Source organism: Gavia stellata, chromosome 19 (assembly GCF_030936135.1).
Source record: "Gavia stellata isolate bGavSte3 chromosome 19, bGavSte3.hap2, whole genome shotgun sequence".
NCBI classification, from domain to species: Eukaryota; Metazoa; Chordata; class Aves; order Gaviiformes; family Gaviidae; genus Gavia; species Gavia stellata.
This window is the reverse complement of record NC_082612.1, coordinates 3,077,372-3,095,501: the sequence shown is the minus strand read 5'-3', so window position 1 is coordinate 3,095,501 and position 18,130 is coordinate 3,077,372. Positions and strand designations below refer to the sequence as shown.

Sequence of the window (18,130 nt, the reverse complement as noted above, 5' to 3'; positions counted from 1 at the left end):
ATAAAAGGAGTCAAATGTTAAAGCTCCACAGAAAGACAGGAGCTGTTCACGGCACATACACCCTAGGAGAGCTGCTGCAGGGAGTCTGACGCCAGAGCATGAGACGGCAGCTTCACTGTGCCTCAATACAGGATTTAGTTTCAAACAAACAAGTGACCATTACTGCCATCATCCCTCTATAGAGCACAGGATCAGCAGACCCTGCAGTGCTTCAGAAAGAAGGTATCTCTCCTCATCACCGCTCAGTCACCTACTCCAACAGTTGATAAAACTTGTTCCTTCCCTAACATTTTGGTGCTGTTGCAATGCGCTGGAGAACAAGACAGGGCTGGTGGTACAGGGATGGTGTGTTTGCAAGGCACGTCAGGAAGGGATTATGTGAGGACTCAGTACTGAAATGGATGCTGTGTCTCGAAGCATTATCCTACTGTCTGTGGACAGACACAGAACAAATAGCTTGCAGCAAAGAGGGCAGACCTCAACAAAAGACACAAAGGCAGAAATTATTATAGACTATTACCAAGTTAGATTATACAGTGTGTGCTTTCCTTAGGCAAGCAAACATGAGAGATGTTAAAACACAAGAGAAAGTAAACATGCAGTGAGACTTTCTCACGTAGTAAGGGGGACTCTGGCCCACAGAAAGCATGAAACAAGGACTGAGCTGTGAGCAGTGGGAGCACTACAGGAAAATTCATTCTGCGCTCCCAAAGACTCCAAGCTCTTCTGGACAGTGAAGCATGGAAAGAAATGGGGCAGCCAAATGGAATGGGAGGATCCCAGGAAAATAGGCTAAATCCAGCCTAGAAATAACCTAACTTGGACTAGCCTCCTGGTGCGTGAAAGTGTGAAGGAAGAGGCTAGGATGGACCTGATAGAGCTGCCATGGATAACTTACCATCTTGGAAGATGTCATTAATAGCCACGATCGCTTGGAATGGCTTTGTCAGCTCAGCTCCATGGGGTGAGCTGAGATAAACAACAAATGTCTCCAGCCCTTCTATCACCGGGTACTGCGCATCATCCAGGATTGTCAGAGTGCAGAACTAGAAGGAAAGCAGAAGTCCTGCTTTTAGAGATGCAAAGCTGTCATCCTTCCCAGCATTCACGTTTAGGTGTCTAATGTAAAGCCATTACGTCAGGCCTTTTCTGAATTCATTCATCAATGGAAACAATGTTTTAGGTAAATCCAGCACATCATTTCAGAGAATAGGCAGCCATCTTTCTCCTGGGAGAGGTGGCCTGACCGAATCTTCTCTGGCTGGAGTGCTGATCAGATGTGAGTCTGTGCCTAGCAGATTCATTAAGAATTCTCAAGTGGCCCTGAGAGGATTTTCGAAACAGGCAAATGGCAAATATAGAGTATGCACATAAAGAAGAGAGAAGTGTCACCAAACAGAGCAGGCTCATCAGGAGTCAAAGTGGCTTCTCACCTCTTCTGTCTTGCCTGGTCTGAACTCTATTTTTCTGGAGCTGGGGACATAATCGATTCCCGGGCTGGCAGATGGAGGGTCTGACATCCGAGTGGCACACCACACCGAGATGGGGGTTGAGAGATCAGGTCCCTGTCGGAGGACTGGAATCTCAATGTTTCCTGCATCACCAGTTGCACATGAGAGAGAACTAAGATGAGAAAGCAGCCACATACCACAAACCCACTCCTTTCCCTTCAGCATGCCCTTCTTCCTTCACCACTGCTCCTGCACTCAGCACAGGCTATTGCAGAGAACAACCCCCAACCTTCCCCACAGGGGCAGGGGGAAGAACAGAAACCCTCTGCACAATTCTGCTGCTGTGCCCTACATTGCTCCTTCTGGTACCTCTTCCTGGAGGAAGCTTGCTTTCACAGCAAGCACCCCAACACCGTGTGGAGCGGCCCCGGGGGAGCCCCCTGCTACTCGTCACCTGCAGCCTCACTGACGGTAAAAGTAGCATTCCCCAGGAACACCGTAGAGGCATCGTTGGGTCCATCAATGAAGACATTAGCTGAAGCCCGGCTGCCAATGCGCGCATTATCTGAGGCATCGGCCAATACGATCTCAAATTCCTCTTCTTCTTCATATTCACTGTCATCGATCAGCGTGATGTCACATGTTGTCACGGTGACACCCGGACCAAAAACAATGCGGCTGTCATCTGCCATCCCCCGGGACTTGAAGTCGGAGCCGGATTCCAGCATATAAAGGCTGCTTCCCTTGGCTGATTTGGGGACAGTGTAGCAGATGGCAGACACAGTGCTGCTGGTATCCCCTGAAACGCAACAGGAAAACACCGTAACTCTATGGAAATACTTTTAATTTATTTGGTGGAGACACCATTCACTTAAATAATAAAGCAGCATTCAGAAAAGAGGGTGAGGAGTAAAAAGAACACCATCCCTGCTCATAAACTTGCATAAAAGCTGGCTTAGGTCTGACTTCTAGGCCTACTCCAAATCTGTACTCTTGGTTACTATGATCAGGAAACTGGTGGCACTTGCCTATTAAAGGATATATAGTACAGTGATAGGGTCCACATAAAACACAAGTATCTACAACACAGAGAAACAGCAAATAAATACAAGGGTTTGCTCCTGCTCGTGCTGGGAGGAGAAATGAATCCAAAAGCGGGAAGCTTTAGCTGGATTGGTGAATCTTACAGCAGAGCTGGGAAAGAGGGGAAAAAAAAAAAAGCCATCTGCCCTGTGTTGTTGCTTGTTATTTCAGTTGCGCCACAAAGCTACTTCCAAAAATACAAAGAATCACCCCAAAATCATAGACAGGCAAACCCAAAGAAGCACCACTTGTTTTGGGTGTCACTTACTTGCCTGCCAACAGGAAACAGTCGTTTGCCTGAGCCTGGCAAAGGTATATACTGCAAAGACTCCGCAGCAGCTTTGCAGTAATCTTAGTCTTGTGATAAAAGCCTGCAGAATACAGGCACTAAACTGCTTCTATTATCTATAAAGTACAGAATTAAAATCCAAGCTCTAGGCAGCCACACATACATCACAGTCTGCCCACAGGTGCTTCCCTTCTCTCTGTCCCCAGTTTACTGTTGGCCACAGTCTCCAGGGCTCCCCCCCATCCATCCTCTCTGCCACGCGGGTTCAGACTCTGCACGTCTCACCCACAGCACTGCCTGCGGAGCCGCTTTCCCTCCCGTGCCGCAGAGCCCCACAGGAGCACAGAAAGTCGTTCCGCCTGCCTCGACCCACCTTTCCTTTCGACAGGAGCAGAGAGAAAACCAGCGCTCTCACTGACGTGATACGCCTTCCTGTCAAACTGCAGGGTGGGCTCGTCCTCTGTGTCCGTGATGGTGACCATGGCCCGGGTGACGTTCCCCAGCAGAGCGTAGGCCGGCATGCTGAGCTCCACGACGAAGCTCTCCGTGCTCTCAAAGACGTTGTCATCGTTAATGACGATAGTGCAGGCCTTGGTGTCCTCCCGCTCCTCAAACTGCACCTGGAAGGCAGCAAGTGGGCTGCTCTCTTTGGACTGGGTCTGAAACTTTCTGTGCTTCCTGACTTACTCTTGCCTGAGTCACATATCCTGTGCACAGGCACCATCAGACACTGATCTTAACCAAGGACAAATGGCTAGTGGAGGTCAAAGGCAGCATCAAATCTAGTCTGTAGGCCCCCACCCCTTCTGATCTCAGTCATGGTTTTAGCCCTTTGCATGATCAGGAATGACATTCCTACTCAGGCAAGCCTGTAACATTCATGGTCTGTCAGAACACTGCTGCAAAGCGTATCTGTCAACATAAAAAACTAATGAAAAAAGAGACCTTCTTCTTAAAGCAAATAAACCACAAATTTTTAGAAAGAAAATACAGTCTCCTTTGTTTTTTTATCAGTTTTTATCAGTTCTTTCATCCAGCCTTGATGTCATGCATGGTCAGACCTTCCCTTTTCTGGTGTCCCCAACCTACCTGCCCCGCGTACTCCACGTAGTCCTGCTCTCCCGGCTGTGAACCGGAGCGGGAGGTGGCTGTTCCCTGCTCTGTGCGGCACAAGACAATCGCGTACTGGTTGAGGTTACCAATCCGCCTCACGGTGACGCTCACAGAGCCTGCGCTCTCTCTCACGTTGTAGCTGGAAAAGTATCAAACGGATACAAATAACGGGCTGGGGAGCAAACCCTGTGTGTTTACGCTGATACTGAGCACGACAGACTTGGGCTGACTGTTGCCTCCACAGAAAATCCGAGGGACACTAATAATCAGGGACTTGGGCAGATGGCAGCTATTCAGCAGCTCTGCTCCACGATTTAACCCAGCAGGGACATGAGTTCCCACTTCCATACCGGCTGCTGTTGCTCCCCCACCCAAAATCAACAGCGTTAATTCAACAGGAATGCGACACGTGGTGCTACAGTGCATGGCAGAGAGACCTCAGTCCTGACGGAGTGCCAGCGAAACACAGGCAGAAATGATGGTGACTGCCCCAGAATTTCATTTCCATGCTGCAGGTCCACTCACATATTACAGAGTTCAACCTGCTTCCCTCCACATAAGACCCCGTCTGTCAGAAGGGTGCTGTAAACTCCATGCCATTTACCTGGTGTATGTAAAGCTGAGGAGAGACCACTGGACATGGAAGATGTTGCCACTGACCACGTTGGGTTTGCTGTCCTTCACTAGGAACTGAAAGCTGTCCATGGTCTCCTGAACCTTCTCCTCATGCATCACGTACCGAATGAGGCCCTGGTTCACATCCTCTGCCGGGAAGAGACATCCAATGAGCCAACCCAGAAATTCAACGGCAGTTTTACAGACGAGCAGTGTGGAGACATGCATCCGCACGGCCGCAGGGATCAGGTTCTCCACACGCCCTTTATGCTGCAGCAGCTTTTCTAACTTCCTTGGTCTTACCTGTGGTAGAAGCCAGCCTACAAGCTGTGACAAGACATTCTGTTGCCTAATCTTTACCCATAGTGGCTCATACTTAAAAATAAGGTAAATTTAAAGTAGCTTTGGTGAAATGCAAGAAACATGAATTTGCCTGGGCTGCACATACTTCATCTCTGTTCTATAAGCTGGCATGTCCTAACAGGGCTCCCTCCCACTGCTGAGATGGTTCAGGCTCTCTGACCTTCTGCAGTATAATCTATGTTTCCCAAGCTTCAGCCCTAAAATAACGTAGGTCTCTTCCTTTTTTTTTCTTTTTTTCCCGAGCACGCGGGAGGCCAGGCGTGGCTGGCAGGGCCTGATGAGAAGGGACAGGCAGAACTGCTGACTGCATTTGTACAGGACCTAATGCAGTGTGGTGCGAGGCTCTGCAAGCTGCACTAGCAGAAATGCTAAAGGCGGCTGTGCTGCGAGTTCACTCTCAGCCTACCTGGGGGAGTCTGGAGGGAGCAGCAACCAGAGAGAGCACAGTGGCGTAGGAAGCAGTTACTCCCTAACCTCCCCTTCCTAATGGAGGTCCCCTCAGTCCTGCAACAGCGAACTTTCCACCCGTTGTTGAGCCTGCACTGCTGGCTAAACATCTACCAGACCTTGTGATGATTAGATCCACATGCAGTATTTACAACTCCTCTTTACTGTCCCAAGCCAAATCTCCAGCGCTAACAAGCCTGGAGAACCTGGGTGTGCTACAGGACACAGGCTGGCATCTGTAAGACATTATAGGATTTCTGCAATTGAGAGTAAAGTTCAATTCTTATTTTTGACACACCTTTGAGATTTGCCCCTTGTCTTCTCCCCTCCCGTTCTTTTTTCCCCACACACAAGCTGTCTTGACAAACTGAAGCAGCTGAAGGAAAAAAGCGACCGTACAGAGCCCAACTTCCATACCCTGTGTAAAGGTGGTCACGGTTGTCCCTGGTTTCAGCTTGTTCTCCACATAACCATTTCTGGGACCAGTTGTTATCTCATAGATCAGCTGTTTGTCATCTGTGTCAGGATCTGTCGTCAGTAATTCCTTCTTAGTGATTAGATTGGTTGCCTGGATTAAAGCCAAACCAAGGGAGTAAAACTCTGGAGATCCAGCAGTGCAAGTCTGATTGACTGTTCATCCAAAAAGCCCAACCATCCCTCTGTCAGACAGTGCTCCACGAGGGAAAAGCTAGGGGATGTAAAAGCACAGAGCGCACAGAGTGGCCTTCAATAGACAGATGCCCCACAAGGTGTTTGACAGCACAGGAAGGATTCAAATTCTGCCTCACATCTGGTTTGTTTAATAAAAAAACATCGTAGCTCAAAGAAAAGCAAATTCAGAACAAGCTGCCCAGCCCTATCCAGCTGGGGCTAAAAGCTATGGCAAAGCTTTTGGTTTGACCTGGAAACCACTGCTCCATGAACTGAGCTGATGCTCAGGTGAGGCCTGGCTTTGCTCAAAACATTTGCAAACAGCCTCAAGCTGCGCGATTCACTCAGGACAGTTCATGCTGCTTCAGTGAGCCTGCACTATCCCTCTTTCAAATGACCTCACATGGATGTGCCTCAGTTCCACCACATTCTGCTTTCTCTTTAAAAAGAAAACACCTTTAGCAGCAGGAGAAAAAGAGAGAGATTGAACTGCCTGAGGCTGCACGAGTGCTTTTTCTGAAGTCAGGAATTTGAGCTGAGATAGCCACTTCTTAATACAATTTCTTACTACAGGGTCTTCCAACCCTTTTTCCTGGGAAGAACCAAAGTATTTATTTGCAGTTAATGCTGGGTCCTCAAAAACAAGCATGAGAGAGAGTTTCCTGGGGTTTTGTTTGGACTTCAGCAAAACAAAGGCATGTCACAGCAAGAAATCCCTACACCACATTTCTTTGAAAGCCATATATCTCTACCATGGCTGCTGGGGTACATAATCAAGACTTCTCTGCCATCAGCAAAGCTGAAAACGTACTGCCCTGGGGAGGAGGGACAAGGGGTAGGACATGTCTGCCCAGGAAGGCAGGCAGAAGCTGTACTGCACTGCACAGCTCGTGCAAGAGCCAAGAAGAGCCAGGCTTGGCAGTCCTGCTGATGTAAGGGAAGAAGGTGGGCCAGGAAGCAATTTAGTGCCCTGGAGCCACGTTGCCTGGTTTAGGTAATAGAGCGGCAGTGCAGGCATCCTTGCACACCTCTGCCTTTTCCAAGACATTACATGGGCACAGAGGGGCACCTGTTCTCTACCACAAAAATAAAAATGCTGAAGGATCAGGATATTCTCCTGTGAAGCTCCTTCTCCTGGAACAGCCTGAGAAATCTAAGCTGAACCCAGGCAGACAGTTACCTTGCCATCCATGTACTCCAGCCACTGCAAACCCAGGTTGGTGACGACCCTGGGTGTCCCATCATCCACAGAGAGAACGTCCACTTTGAAGCGCTGCGGTGCTGCTGTCACAACCTGACAAAAGTTCGGGGAGACGGCTGTTACTTTGGGAGTCAGAGCCTCATCCACCATAACTTTGCTCCCTTCAGCTCTGTTGGGATCAAGGTTCTGGGGTGAGTTTGCACACACAAAGGCTGGTACACCAGGGAAGAAGCATATGGCATCACATAAGTGAGAATACTCAGCCCTTATCTTCAGTGGAGCAACAGCAGCTAAGTCTCCCCTTCTCTGAGAGGAGGTAGCTTTCTATTAGCTATAGAAGGTCTCCCTCACATCCCTTCTCCTCCCCTTACCTTCTTCCCCCCATCCTCCATAATAAAGAAGGGATTGGTCCCATCAGACACAGTGAAAGTGAAGCGATCCTTCAGCGAGTTGCTACCATCATGACTGTAGCTGATGCGGTTCTGGTAGATGTCGTCCATCGTGAAGGTGGTGGCTTGGTGGTAACGCTGCCCGTTGCTGGTGCGTTCAATCAGGCCATGCCGAGGCGGCTGCATGACCGTGAACGTAATTGACTCAGCCTGCACCAAGGAGACAGAGTGGCAAAGTGTCGTGGTTTAAGCCCAGCTGGCAACTAAGCACCACACAGCCACTCGCTCACTCCCCCCAGGAGAGAATCGGAAGAGTAAAAGTGAGAAAGCTCATGGGTTGAGATAAAGACAGTTTAATAGGTAAAACAAAAGCCGCACACGCAAGCAAAGCAAAGCAAAGAATTCGTTCACCACTTCCCATTGGCAGGCAGGTGTTCAGCCATCTCCAGGAAAGCAGGGCTCCATCACGCGTAACGGTTACTTGGGAAGACAAATGCCATTACTCTGAATGTCCCCCCCTTCCTTCTTCTTCCCCCAGCTTTATATGCTGAGCATGATGTCATATGGTATGGAATATCCCCTTGGTCAGTTGGGGTCAGCTGTCCCGGCTGTGTCCCCTCCCAACTTCTTGTGCACCCCCAGCCTATTCGCTGGTGGTGAGAAGCAGAAAAGGCCTTGACTCTGTGTAAGCACTGCTCAGCAGTAACTAAAACATCCCTGTATTATCAACACTGTTTCCAGCACAAATCCAAAACACAGCCCCATACCAGCTGCTATGAAGAAAGTTAACTCTACCCCAGCCAAAACCCCACACAAAGCTGATGAGGTGACCCCAGAACCGGGACAGGCAGGTCCTTCCAGCTCGAGACACCTGCAGAGGGACTCTATGTCCAGACAGCTTTCCTAGCACAGTGTTTCCAACTAGGGGCTGAAATGCAGCACCGCGCACTGGATTGATTCTCCCTGAGCCCTGCCCTCTCTTCATCCCTCTCCCAAGGTGGCTATCTTGTACAAAACAACCCCAATCAGGGAGAGCTAGGCTAGACACATCACTCCAAACTATTGGTTCAGCTGGTCTGAGACAGCTCCCGCCTTCGTGACAACCCCCCAAACACAAGAGCAGTCCCCCACTCTGCAGCCGTTCTAAGCAACGTGCCCCTTGTCACTTCTGTCAGGGTGGAAGCAGCGATAACCTTTGGGAAAGGATCTTTGGCTCAGGGTAATAACAGGCGGCCAGGAGCTCTCTTGCTGCAGGGAAACTGCAGCACAGTGAGGTAGAGCCAACATGACACCACTTAGCCTCCATTCCGACCCAGGAGGAAGAAAAGGAAATATCATTTTCACCTGTGCTAGGCATAAACTCAGTGTCAAGGCTAGGCATAAGCTCAGTTCAAATCCACAATGTTCAGAGAGAAGGTGGGACAGGGCCAAGGATTAGATCTGATAACAACTTCTACATGTTTTCCATGCTTGTGTGTCTGAGAGACATCCCAGATGAAGCTTTTTCTCAAGCCAGGGTTTTGCTTTGCTCAAACACTCATTCATCTATTTATATACAAACTGGGCCTCCCACAAGCTGTTTGTTTGATGTTGTGATCAGACAGGGTATGATCACAGGGAGAGATGACACTCACTATAGTCTCTCTCTTTGAACACAAGCCCATTTTTCTGATAGCCCAGATGTGCAGCAGAACAGGGGAGGGAGGAGGCAAGGGGGAGTCCTGCCTTACCTCTGTGTCAGCATCTGTTGCTTTAAGCTCAAACTCTGTGATGGTTTTTCTCACACCTTCCTGAACTGTCATCCCGAGGCTTTGCACTACGGGTAAGGAGTCATCCACAGGGTTTATGGTGATGTCAAACATCTGGCTCACCTGGAACAGGAGGAAAAGCCTCTTGATGAATTAAGTCTATGAAGAGTGCAACTCCATTCAAACAGTAATGCTTTAAGGAGACCACAGTGATCCACTGAGTTTGGGTCTCTGCATTTTGGCCTTGTTTAGTGAGTAAACAAGAGCATCTAAGCTCAGATCTTGTGAACACGACCTCTTCTATCCCTCCCCACTAATTTATTCTTCCTCTTTCTGTAATGTTTATGGACACCCACTTTCCCTTCCCTTGTTGTACTTTGTCCCGCTCCCTCTATTTGCAGCTATCATTTTTCCCTTTCAGGCAGTAGATAGGAGACATTTGTCAAGGGTCTAACTGTGCTTCTGGGTATGTTGTCAGTGCACTGGATCAAAGCTGAGCTCCAGAAGCAGTTGGTAAGCAGATGAAAAACAGACAATGAAATCTTGCTAAATCAGTTTCATAAGGCTACATCTCAGGTGGCTCCTCCTTCCCTTCACAGGGCTCCCTCCCTTCCCTGTGGTACGTAACATCTCTCACAGCAGGAGAAGTAAGAGCACCCACCATTGCCAAATGACAAGCCCATGTGTGGCTTGTTTCATTTCCTTTGCTACGTGTAACTGTCTCTTGCAAGCACGCAAGAGGAAAACTGGCTCCCATCACATCCTACAGAATCAACAGCCTGCTCTGACTCAGGCAAAAAAACATGCTGGGACCTACCTCATTCGTTCCATCAGAAACAGAAAAGGTGAATGCATCCGTGTGCTTTTCAATTTCACTGGTGTGGACATACTGGATGCTGCGAGAGGACAAGTCTGCCTGGCTGAAAGAACTAATTCTTGTCCCTAGAAAAAGAACAATAAGGGAAAATGTGCAATAGAAAGAGCGAGGCAGGGAAAAATATAGGGAGCTGGACGTATCTAGCCATAAGCACTCAGTCTTGGCTTGTTCTGCTCCAATTCAGACTGTACCATGAACCTCAGCTGAGCCAGGGATTTAGCTGGCACGGAGCCTCCCAAAGACTCCGCTCAACAACTTTTAAATTAACATAGTGCCATCCCTTCTGCAAAAAGAAGTAGAGACTTCTTCCCAGACTTACAGTTTTACAATGGCACCTCACGCTGTTGGGTACGGGCCTCTCAGGGCAGAGAGCAAGAGAGAAGCTGTGAGGCAAACAGTAGATGTAACACTTTGAGTTTCCTGGCCTCATAGCAGTTTCAAAAATGCCTTCAAAGTCTCTGCTCTCTTTTCCCCTCCTTGTACCCCTGCATTTAGAACAGACTAAGCCCCACTTTCAACACTGACTTATAGTGACTTCTTTACAGGTCATTAGGTGCGACGCAGACTCAGAAAGATGTCCGACAAGCGTTTTAAAAAGCACTTGAGCCTTTAACTCTCACCGCTGTGTTTGACAGTTTTACTGCTCTTAACAACAACAAAAACCCTGGCAAAAAGTTTTTCACCAGTTTATCACGCTAAATGGCTACTGACAAGTATTGGCTACATTACAAAAGATACCAGGATCTGATAGAAATAAATGAGCCAAAACTGGATGATTAGCCAAGGTTTCCTCAGAGCTCATTAGCTTTAAAGGTTTGTGTTCTCTTTTGAACACTCCAGTGCTCTCTCTCCTGAGGTTTAGGTCATTTAACTCACGAGAACAACTCTTCCACAGTGTGTGACTCTTGGTCCATCACAGACATGAAAAAGCACAGAAATCAGAATAATCACATTTTAAAAAAACAGGAGGAATAAAATCCTTAATCCAGTTCTTTCAGGTCTCCGAAGTACAGGATTCACTGTTTAGTTTGCAGTTTATATAAAAATATTGCAAATTTTTGATTTTCCCACAGCAGGGGGTTTGCTTATTATAACTTTCGTTCATTATTGCTACCCTTTCAACATGTTTGCCAGAGGACATCTTACACTGTGAGAAAAACGAGGCAAACCACACACTAAAACTGAGCTGTACAGGGATTGTCTGCATCTTGAAATCACACAGCAGATATTTCCACTTTAATCTCATGTTAATGAGAAATCTAATTCTAAGAAGAAATATAACCTTAGATGCGTATAAACTAAATCAGAAAAGCACATTATATGACAGGACAGATTTAGACTAATTCATCAGAGAGGCATAGGACACTTATACTGTCAGTGGGCATGGAAGGCAACTCTAAAATTCAGATCACATTCGCAGGTAATTATTTTCTGAGTTTCACGGGATTGACCAATCCCCCCTCCCCGAACTACCAGAATTCATTATTCAGCGCATCCATCACATCACAATGTAGCTTCCTTTTAAATTAACTCAGCTGTTAGTTCCCTTCCTCTCTCCAAAGCACAGCTAGGAAACGAGGCTGGTGTTTAGGGATCAAGGGACATACTGGCCAAGAGGGGGACTGAAAGCAAGCTGTCGGTTCAGGAAGGTGGGCTCTATTACCGTGGACATTAGGTGATGGATTCTTTTGGGCATTGTACTGTATGTGGTCACAGAAAAGGATGAAGGTTTGCCTGTCATGCAGATGCAGCAATAGGTCCTGAAAGGAGATTCTCACAGCAGCAAGCTGGACTGATCTGCGAAGTCCACGAGGCAAGGTGGGGCATAAGCTCACCCAGAGGCTGAATAAATCCTCATCTGATTATCGGGCTGCCTTGCCTCCGCTTACCCAATTCTCCTACTCTCTGGGCTAACAACCATTTGATTTCTAATGGGAAACATAATTCTGTGCTGCTGCCTCCAAGCACATCTTTCCTGCAGTGAAACTTCAGGGCTCAAAAGCCCTCCAGTGCTTTGCTGCTAGAGTACCCAAGCGAGTAAAACACGGTCCTGCTAACCTGGGGAGGCCGCATGCTCCAGGTGCCCCAGCTGCGGCTGCTTGGTGAGCTTGTACTGGAGCTGGGTCGGCTCACTGTCCTGGTCAGTGGCAGAGAGCTGGAGGGTTGTGATCGTCTTCGCTGAGTTCTCATCCAAAACCAGCCCTCTGTTAGCGATGATGGAGGGGGGATGTCTGTCCTCTGAAAGGGTTAAATACAAAGCTGAGTTAGGAGACAGTCACCCTCCTTTCCTTCCTGTTATTCAAACCGGGTACTTGTGCTCAAGCAAAAGACAACATACACACAAACACCTCCCAGATTGGTAATTCCAAAACAGGTACTCTGGGCCTCAGCATTAAAGGAGGGGATGGTAACATTATAACATCTTAAAGACAATCTAGGCAGTGTGAAGATACTAAGGAGAGTTCTTCTGCCTTTTTCAGTGAGTTTGTCAGAAGCCAAAGAACTAATCCTTACATCCACGAACTCTCCCCATGCCCCAAACTTCAAAGGCCTCTGAATTAACAGCGAATAAAAACTACATCTCAGGAATTGCATCTTAACTTGCAGTACACATGGGTACACGAATCTATGAAGGCCTCAGCTCTGCAGCAAAGAAAACATAATTTCAGCACTATCTTTTACCTAATACACTAATATAAAAAACCTGGTCCTTCAGTTTGTTGCCGTCTGCATCTATCACATCAAAGGTGAAGGCAACATTTCCGCCAGGATCCCCTTTCTTGTGACTGTACACCACTTGCCCTGGAGGGAGGGACAGGAGAAAAAAGGTGGTTTATTATAGGCTGCATCATTTAATTCTTCGTTTGGAACCAGGCTGGCACTATAAGCCGAGGGACTTGGGGCTTGACAGAGCTCCTGGTTTTGGGTTTCATTACTTTTTCTCTTTCTTCTTTTTCTCCTGCTGAGAGAGACTTTTTAACACTTGCTTAATGATAGGTGTTTCTGCTCTAACATAACAACCTTATCTTACTTCTTTCCCTCTCCCTTCCCTGCTTGAAGTCATCCTCCCCCCCTCTCACAAGGATCAGAGAATCACAGAATATCTCAAGTTGGAAGGGACCCGTAAGGATCATTGAGTCCAACTCCCTGCTCCTCACACGACAACCTAAAATGGCCACATATTACTCGCTGTGATTATCTAAAATCAAGCACTCTCACCTTTATTTATATCAGCCTGGGTGAAACTTTTGACAGGTCCTTCAACCGAAATCTGGACTGGATTATCAATTTTGGTCAACTGCAGATGGCCCATGTTGGGATCTCTCTTCATGACAAATCTAATCGTTGTGTCATCTGAATAAATAGCTGCTGCTTTCAAGTGCTGATCTGTGAGGTATGCTGCAGAGCCTGGACCAGAGAAAGAAAGTCCACAAACAGCTTCAGCCAATCCAGCTAAGCGACTGGTTTAGACTGGACCATATAGCAATACCATTCTCCTCCCTCTCCCCGTACCAACTGGGAGCCGCAGGCCCCTGTTGACAGCTAATGTGGGTGGCTGCTTCTTCGGCAGCTCCGTGAAGAACTCCAGCCTCCCCGTCTGCGTGTAGAGACCATCCGTGATGGAGAAGCCAAACTCGTCTGTTTGTGCTGCTGCACCGCTCTGAGTATAAACGATCAGCTCATCCAATATGTCCTGGTAGGTAAAGGACGAGCCCATGGACAGCGCACGTCCGTGCTCCGGGGGCTCCGCAGCCGTCTGCCTCCTGCGGAGATGACCTGACAAACAATAGGTGGATGAAAATTACGGGGAGAAAACAGCCTTCTGGGGACTCTTCGTGTGCCAGCTCTCAGTGGCATGCACAGTGGTGGACAGAGCCTTACTGGAAAAACTGAAGGAAGTTATCGCCAAAACTGGTAAGAATTTGGCGACGTACAGGAGATACGAAAAAGGTTGCACAGCCCTCACTAGTTTAATGTGACACTAGCCTTCACTTGACACCCTGCCTTGCTTTATCACTGCAGATAGATGCTAGTTGCTCAGCTCTTTGGAACTGAACCTTGCAATAGGAAATGGGGTAACACGAAAGGGAACTTCCCAGGAAGTCCCCCTTTTCCCTCTCCCACATATAGTGAGGGACAACTCTCAAAGAGTAAGTCTGTTCTGAAGCACAATCCCTCTGTGGCTGCTGGTCCAAACACAGACTAAATGTGCTTTATACAAATATGCCAGGCTCCTCTCTCACATCGGGGGCTACTACACACACACAGATATAAAGACACACAGACACACAAAGACATTCTCTTTCTCAACCCCCAGCTTGTCAGGACTTACCATGCTGGGGACTTTTGGTAACCATGATGACAAGCTCACTGTTGTGGGTGTCCAAGTCCTGCAGGTTGAGGGAGGTGTTGGTAACGACCACACCTGAGCCCTCGTGCACTCTGACAGGCTCCAGCACCATCTTCGGGGGCTCATCGTTCTGCCGCTGCACAGGTCCCAAAGGCACACAGTCAAAAAAGGGACATGGCCAAGGGGAAAAGACCACCGCCCACCCGAATGAAATACAAGCTACCAAATGACAGCACCGATGCTGATATCCGTTAATGGGCTACACCAGCCTCTCCAAATCTATCCAGCATCATGGCTGCTCCTAAGAGGGAGGAGACACCAGAGTAATAAGCCCTGGGGAAGAGGCTGCAATGCACAACTGTTCTCGGGCGTCACAGGCGAATTATGTGCCTGTACTAGGGGAGGGAAACATATAGGAGGAAGGAAACTCCCTTTAATCCCCTTCCCACGTATTACAATGGAGTGAGCAAGGCTTGCACTTTAAAAGGCATGTGTCTATGTGAAAGGAGAGGGCTCTGGCAGCCACAGAGCACAGACCTACCTGAATTGTGATGTTAATGCTCTGCACCTCAGACTGGCTGAAGCCATCGCTCACATAAAAGCTGAAAACATCCCTTGTTGGCTCTATGCTTTCATGGACACTCTGGAAGTAGTAAATGTTGTTCTCTAGAACATCTTGAAGGGAAAAGGATGTGTCTGCGGTCACCGCAGACTCACTCTGCGGGCCAAAACTCTCACCTGTAAACCAAGAATACCACTAGTGAAAGGACGTTCAATTCACTCATAAACTAAAAACAGAAGCAGCAGGATTAGGAGAAGAATGGCACATTGTGAAGGGTGCAGAAGGATGTTCATTCCTGCAACATGGCTTTCACACATCTTGTGACCTTTATAGAAAGCAACATCTGCTGCATTAGAGTAGGCGTTATGGAAGCTGCAGTTTTATGCGTAGTACAAGCAATCCCACATCCCAGAATTACTGAGGCTCTCTTCAGTGATGAGACAATGGCTAATGTGCCATCTGGCCTCAACACAATCTCTACATCAAGCTTCACCTTGCAAAACTAAGTCTCACATCCAATAAAATCACCCAGCCGTTGCCTGTTCAAGGAGAGAGACTCACCATTACCAAAATGGCACAAACCAGAGTTCATTCATAGAACACAGTTGGGAGGGATGATGTGTAATGGTTAGCAACCTGTGCTCTCCAGAAGAAAGGCAATCACTGTTGTAACAAGCCACTACACTGGCCAACCCACGGTGATATTTTACAAAGGCAAGTTACGATCTCAGTAAAATGATATATGCCACTCCTGTTAGGACCACACACAGGATTAAGCAGACGAGTCTCCTGAATGAACATCTTTGGACAATATGGTATAAATCCTATGTTTTCTTGATAATACAATGAGATAAGAGAACATTACTAGCCATGCTCTGCCACAGCTCTTACAGCCTTAAAGTTTTCTGGGACATTTAGAGGAATTTAGCAAAGTTTGTTCTGTGTAACGAGGACAGCCAAAATGAAGCATGATGAAAATAAAACACATGGGCTTGAAAAGGCTCTTAATGCCCCAGTCTCACAACACAGACCAGTCTCCAACAAGCAAGAATTAGGATGAAATGCTCTCCAGAGACAGTTTATCTTGTAACGCCGACCTTACGAGCTCTTTATGATCAACTGAAGCCAGCCAGCACTGCACTGAGGAACTGCGGTGGGACAGATTAGAATGTGCTCCAGCATGCCAATTCCTATGTTCCCTTTCATCAGCCAGGAGGAAGAAGAGATAGCCAAGCAGTTTACCTGTCTTAGTGTTTTCAATGTAGCCATACATAGGTAGAGTGATAACTGTGACCCTCAGGTCTTCCTTGGCAGCAGTATCATAATCCGCAGCTAAGTGGTGATGAGCCAGCAGTGGGACTCTGCCCCCCTCATCCACCTGGAAAGAAAAAGCGTATGACAAAACTACTGCCAATGCACACAACACACCGGCTTGCCCGGTCTCTGAAGTCCTGTCCCATCCTCCCCTATATCTGTTAAGCATGAAATCAGCTGGGAGGTAAAGAGGGATGGGAAGAGCAAAGCCTGCCTGGCCCCCAAGGGGAGCCTGCGAGTGCTTTATCAGGGCAAGAAGAGAACTGGCAGAGTCACGCTGACCTCTTGGAAGGTGAGATCTGCACTTCTTGTTGGGGAGAGCCTTTTGAAGGCAAGGGAGGGGGAATGCAAAGCTGGAAAGGAGTGAGATGACTTCAAAAGGCTTTGATAAGGAGTCTAAAATGCTGTGTATCAGTCCAAAGCACCAGATGTTTTCAGACTTCTGTTCATCTTTTACACACAAGCTGGTGAAATAAGGGATGAAATATTAAACAGGGGTAAGTCAGACTTGTTCCACTGATATCAACAGGACACCCTAGGGAGAACCCAGCTCCTGACTAGAACAGATGTAAGCAGATGAGGTTCAGGGATGCAGCCGTATTGTCAGCCTCCTCTGGCCTCCAAGTAATGTGTTAACCCTTTGCACTCACAGGATTGCACGTGCAACACCACGTTTCTTCAGTGATTTCCCCTCAGTCCAGGAAAACTGTTCAATTCCTCACATCTAAGTCATTCTTGTCACTGTTCCTAGTATCCCAGGTTGCCACTTACAGTAATATGGTCAGCAAAAGCAATGAGCGATGGCATTGTCTGGGCAGACGTGATAGTGATGGTGAACATCTGTCTGTCAAGCCGGTTGTTATCAGCATCAAAAACAGCGAAGTGGAAGATGTCCGTAACTGGCTGATTGCTGGTCTCAAACATGGTGGCGTAGCTGTGAAACACAATCTGGGTCAGGGAGTCTCACTGACAGGCAAATACATCTCATCCCTGCATTTAGAGGTGAACGCACAGCTCTTGAAAGAGAGATGGTATTTCAGTTCCCAACTCTCCTTCACATTCATTCCCTGAGTCCTTTTAAATTACCATTTTAAGTGTTGCCTACCTAAAGTATCACCATGACATTGCAGACACAGAAAAAATTCCCATAATTTGAAGCTACACCAACTACTGGCATTTCAGACATGCATAAACACCTAATTCTTCACACAGGAAATGCTCTCATTCACAGTCTCATACAATACAAAGGAAAAAACAGAAAAAACACCTTTGACACATTGTAGTAACATAACATAGCCCAGAGATCCCTGCGGAAAGCCCACTGAGCTTTTAACTGGCATGGCTTGAAGGAGAATAGCTCTTTGATACCTGATCCTCCGGCTGTTGATGTCTTCCATGGTGAAATTATAAACCTTGGAAAGCTCTTCGTCATGAGAGCCCGACATCCGTAAGAGGGTGCCATATGCAGGCAGAGATATTAACTGGATTCTTATCTCTGAGTCAGGAGAATTGTCGTCCTAAACATGAAGAAACAAGCCAAATCAAAGGAAGACAAGATTAGCTTTTGTCTCCCTCCACTAAAAATGGAAGGAAGAATAAAATGTTTTCTAGGGAAACATATCGAGCTAGCTGGGTCAGACCCACAGCTGATCAATACTGAACGAAGCTCCATTGAT

The 18,130-nt window shown here is 47.5% G+C and overlaps 1 protein-coding gene across 1 annotated transcript in view; it reads right to left on the bottom strand.

The window, feature by feature from the left end:
* FRAS1 (Fraser extracellular matrix complex subunit 1) overlaps window positions 1-18,130 on the bottom strand; it is a 172,920-nt gene that overhangs the window by 14,789 nt on the left and 140,001 nt on the right. The window contains exons 38-57 of the mRNA XM_059826722.1: window positions 17,823-17,971; window positions 17,226-17,388; window positions 16,383-16,518; window positions 15,120-15,316; window positions 14,561-14,714; window positions 13,741-14,004; window positions 13,447-13,635; window positions 12,910-13,029; window positions 12,286-12,465; window positions 10,168-10,292; window positions 9,333-9,473; window positions 7,585-7,812; window positions 7,193-7,306; window positions 5,779-5,929; window positions 4,541-4,700; window positions 3,913-4,075; window positions 3,197-3,443; window positions 1,906-2,250; window positions 1,434-1,594; window positions 899-1,046 (exon numbers count right to left, since the gene is read on the bottom strand). Of these exons, the coding sequence (XP_059682705.1) occupies window positions 899-1,046; window positions 1,434-1,594; window positions 1,906-2,250; window positions 3,197-3,443; window positions 3,913-4,075; window positions 4,541-4,700; window positions 5,779-5,929; window positions 7,193-7,306; window positions 7,585-7,812; window positions 9,333-9,473; window positions 10,168-10,292; window positions 12,286-12,465; window positions 12,910-13,029; window positions 13,447-13,635; window positions 13,741-14,004; window positions 14,561-14,714; window positions 15,120-15,316; window positions 16,383-16,518; window positions 17,226-17,388; window positions 17,823-17,971 (3,535 nt within the window). The remainder of the gene's footprint in view (window positions 1-898; window positions 1,047-1,433; window positions 1,595-1,905; window positions 2,251-3,196; window positions 3,444-3,912; window positions 4,076-4,540; window positions 4,701-5,778; window positions 5,930-7,192; window positions 7,307-7,584; window positions 7,813-9,332; window positions 9,474-10,167; window positions 10,293-12,285; window positions 12,466-12,909; window positions 13,030-13,446; window positions 13,636-13,740; window positions 14,005-14,560; window positions 14,715-15,119; window positions 15,317-16,382; window positions 16,519-17,225; window positions 17,389-17,822; window positions 17,972-18,130) is intronic.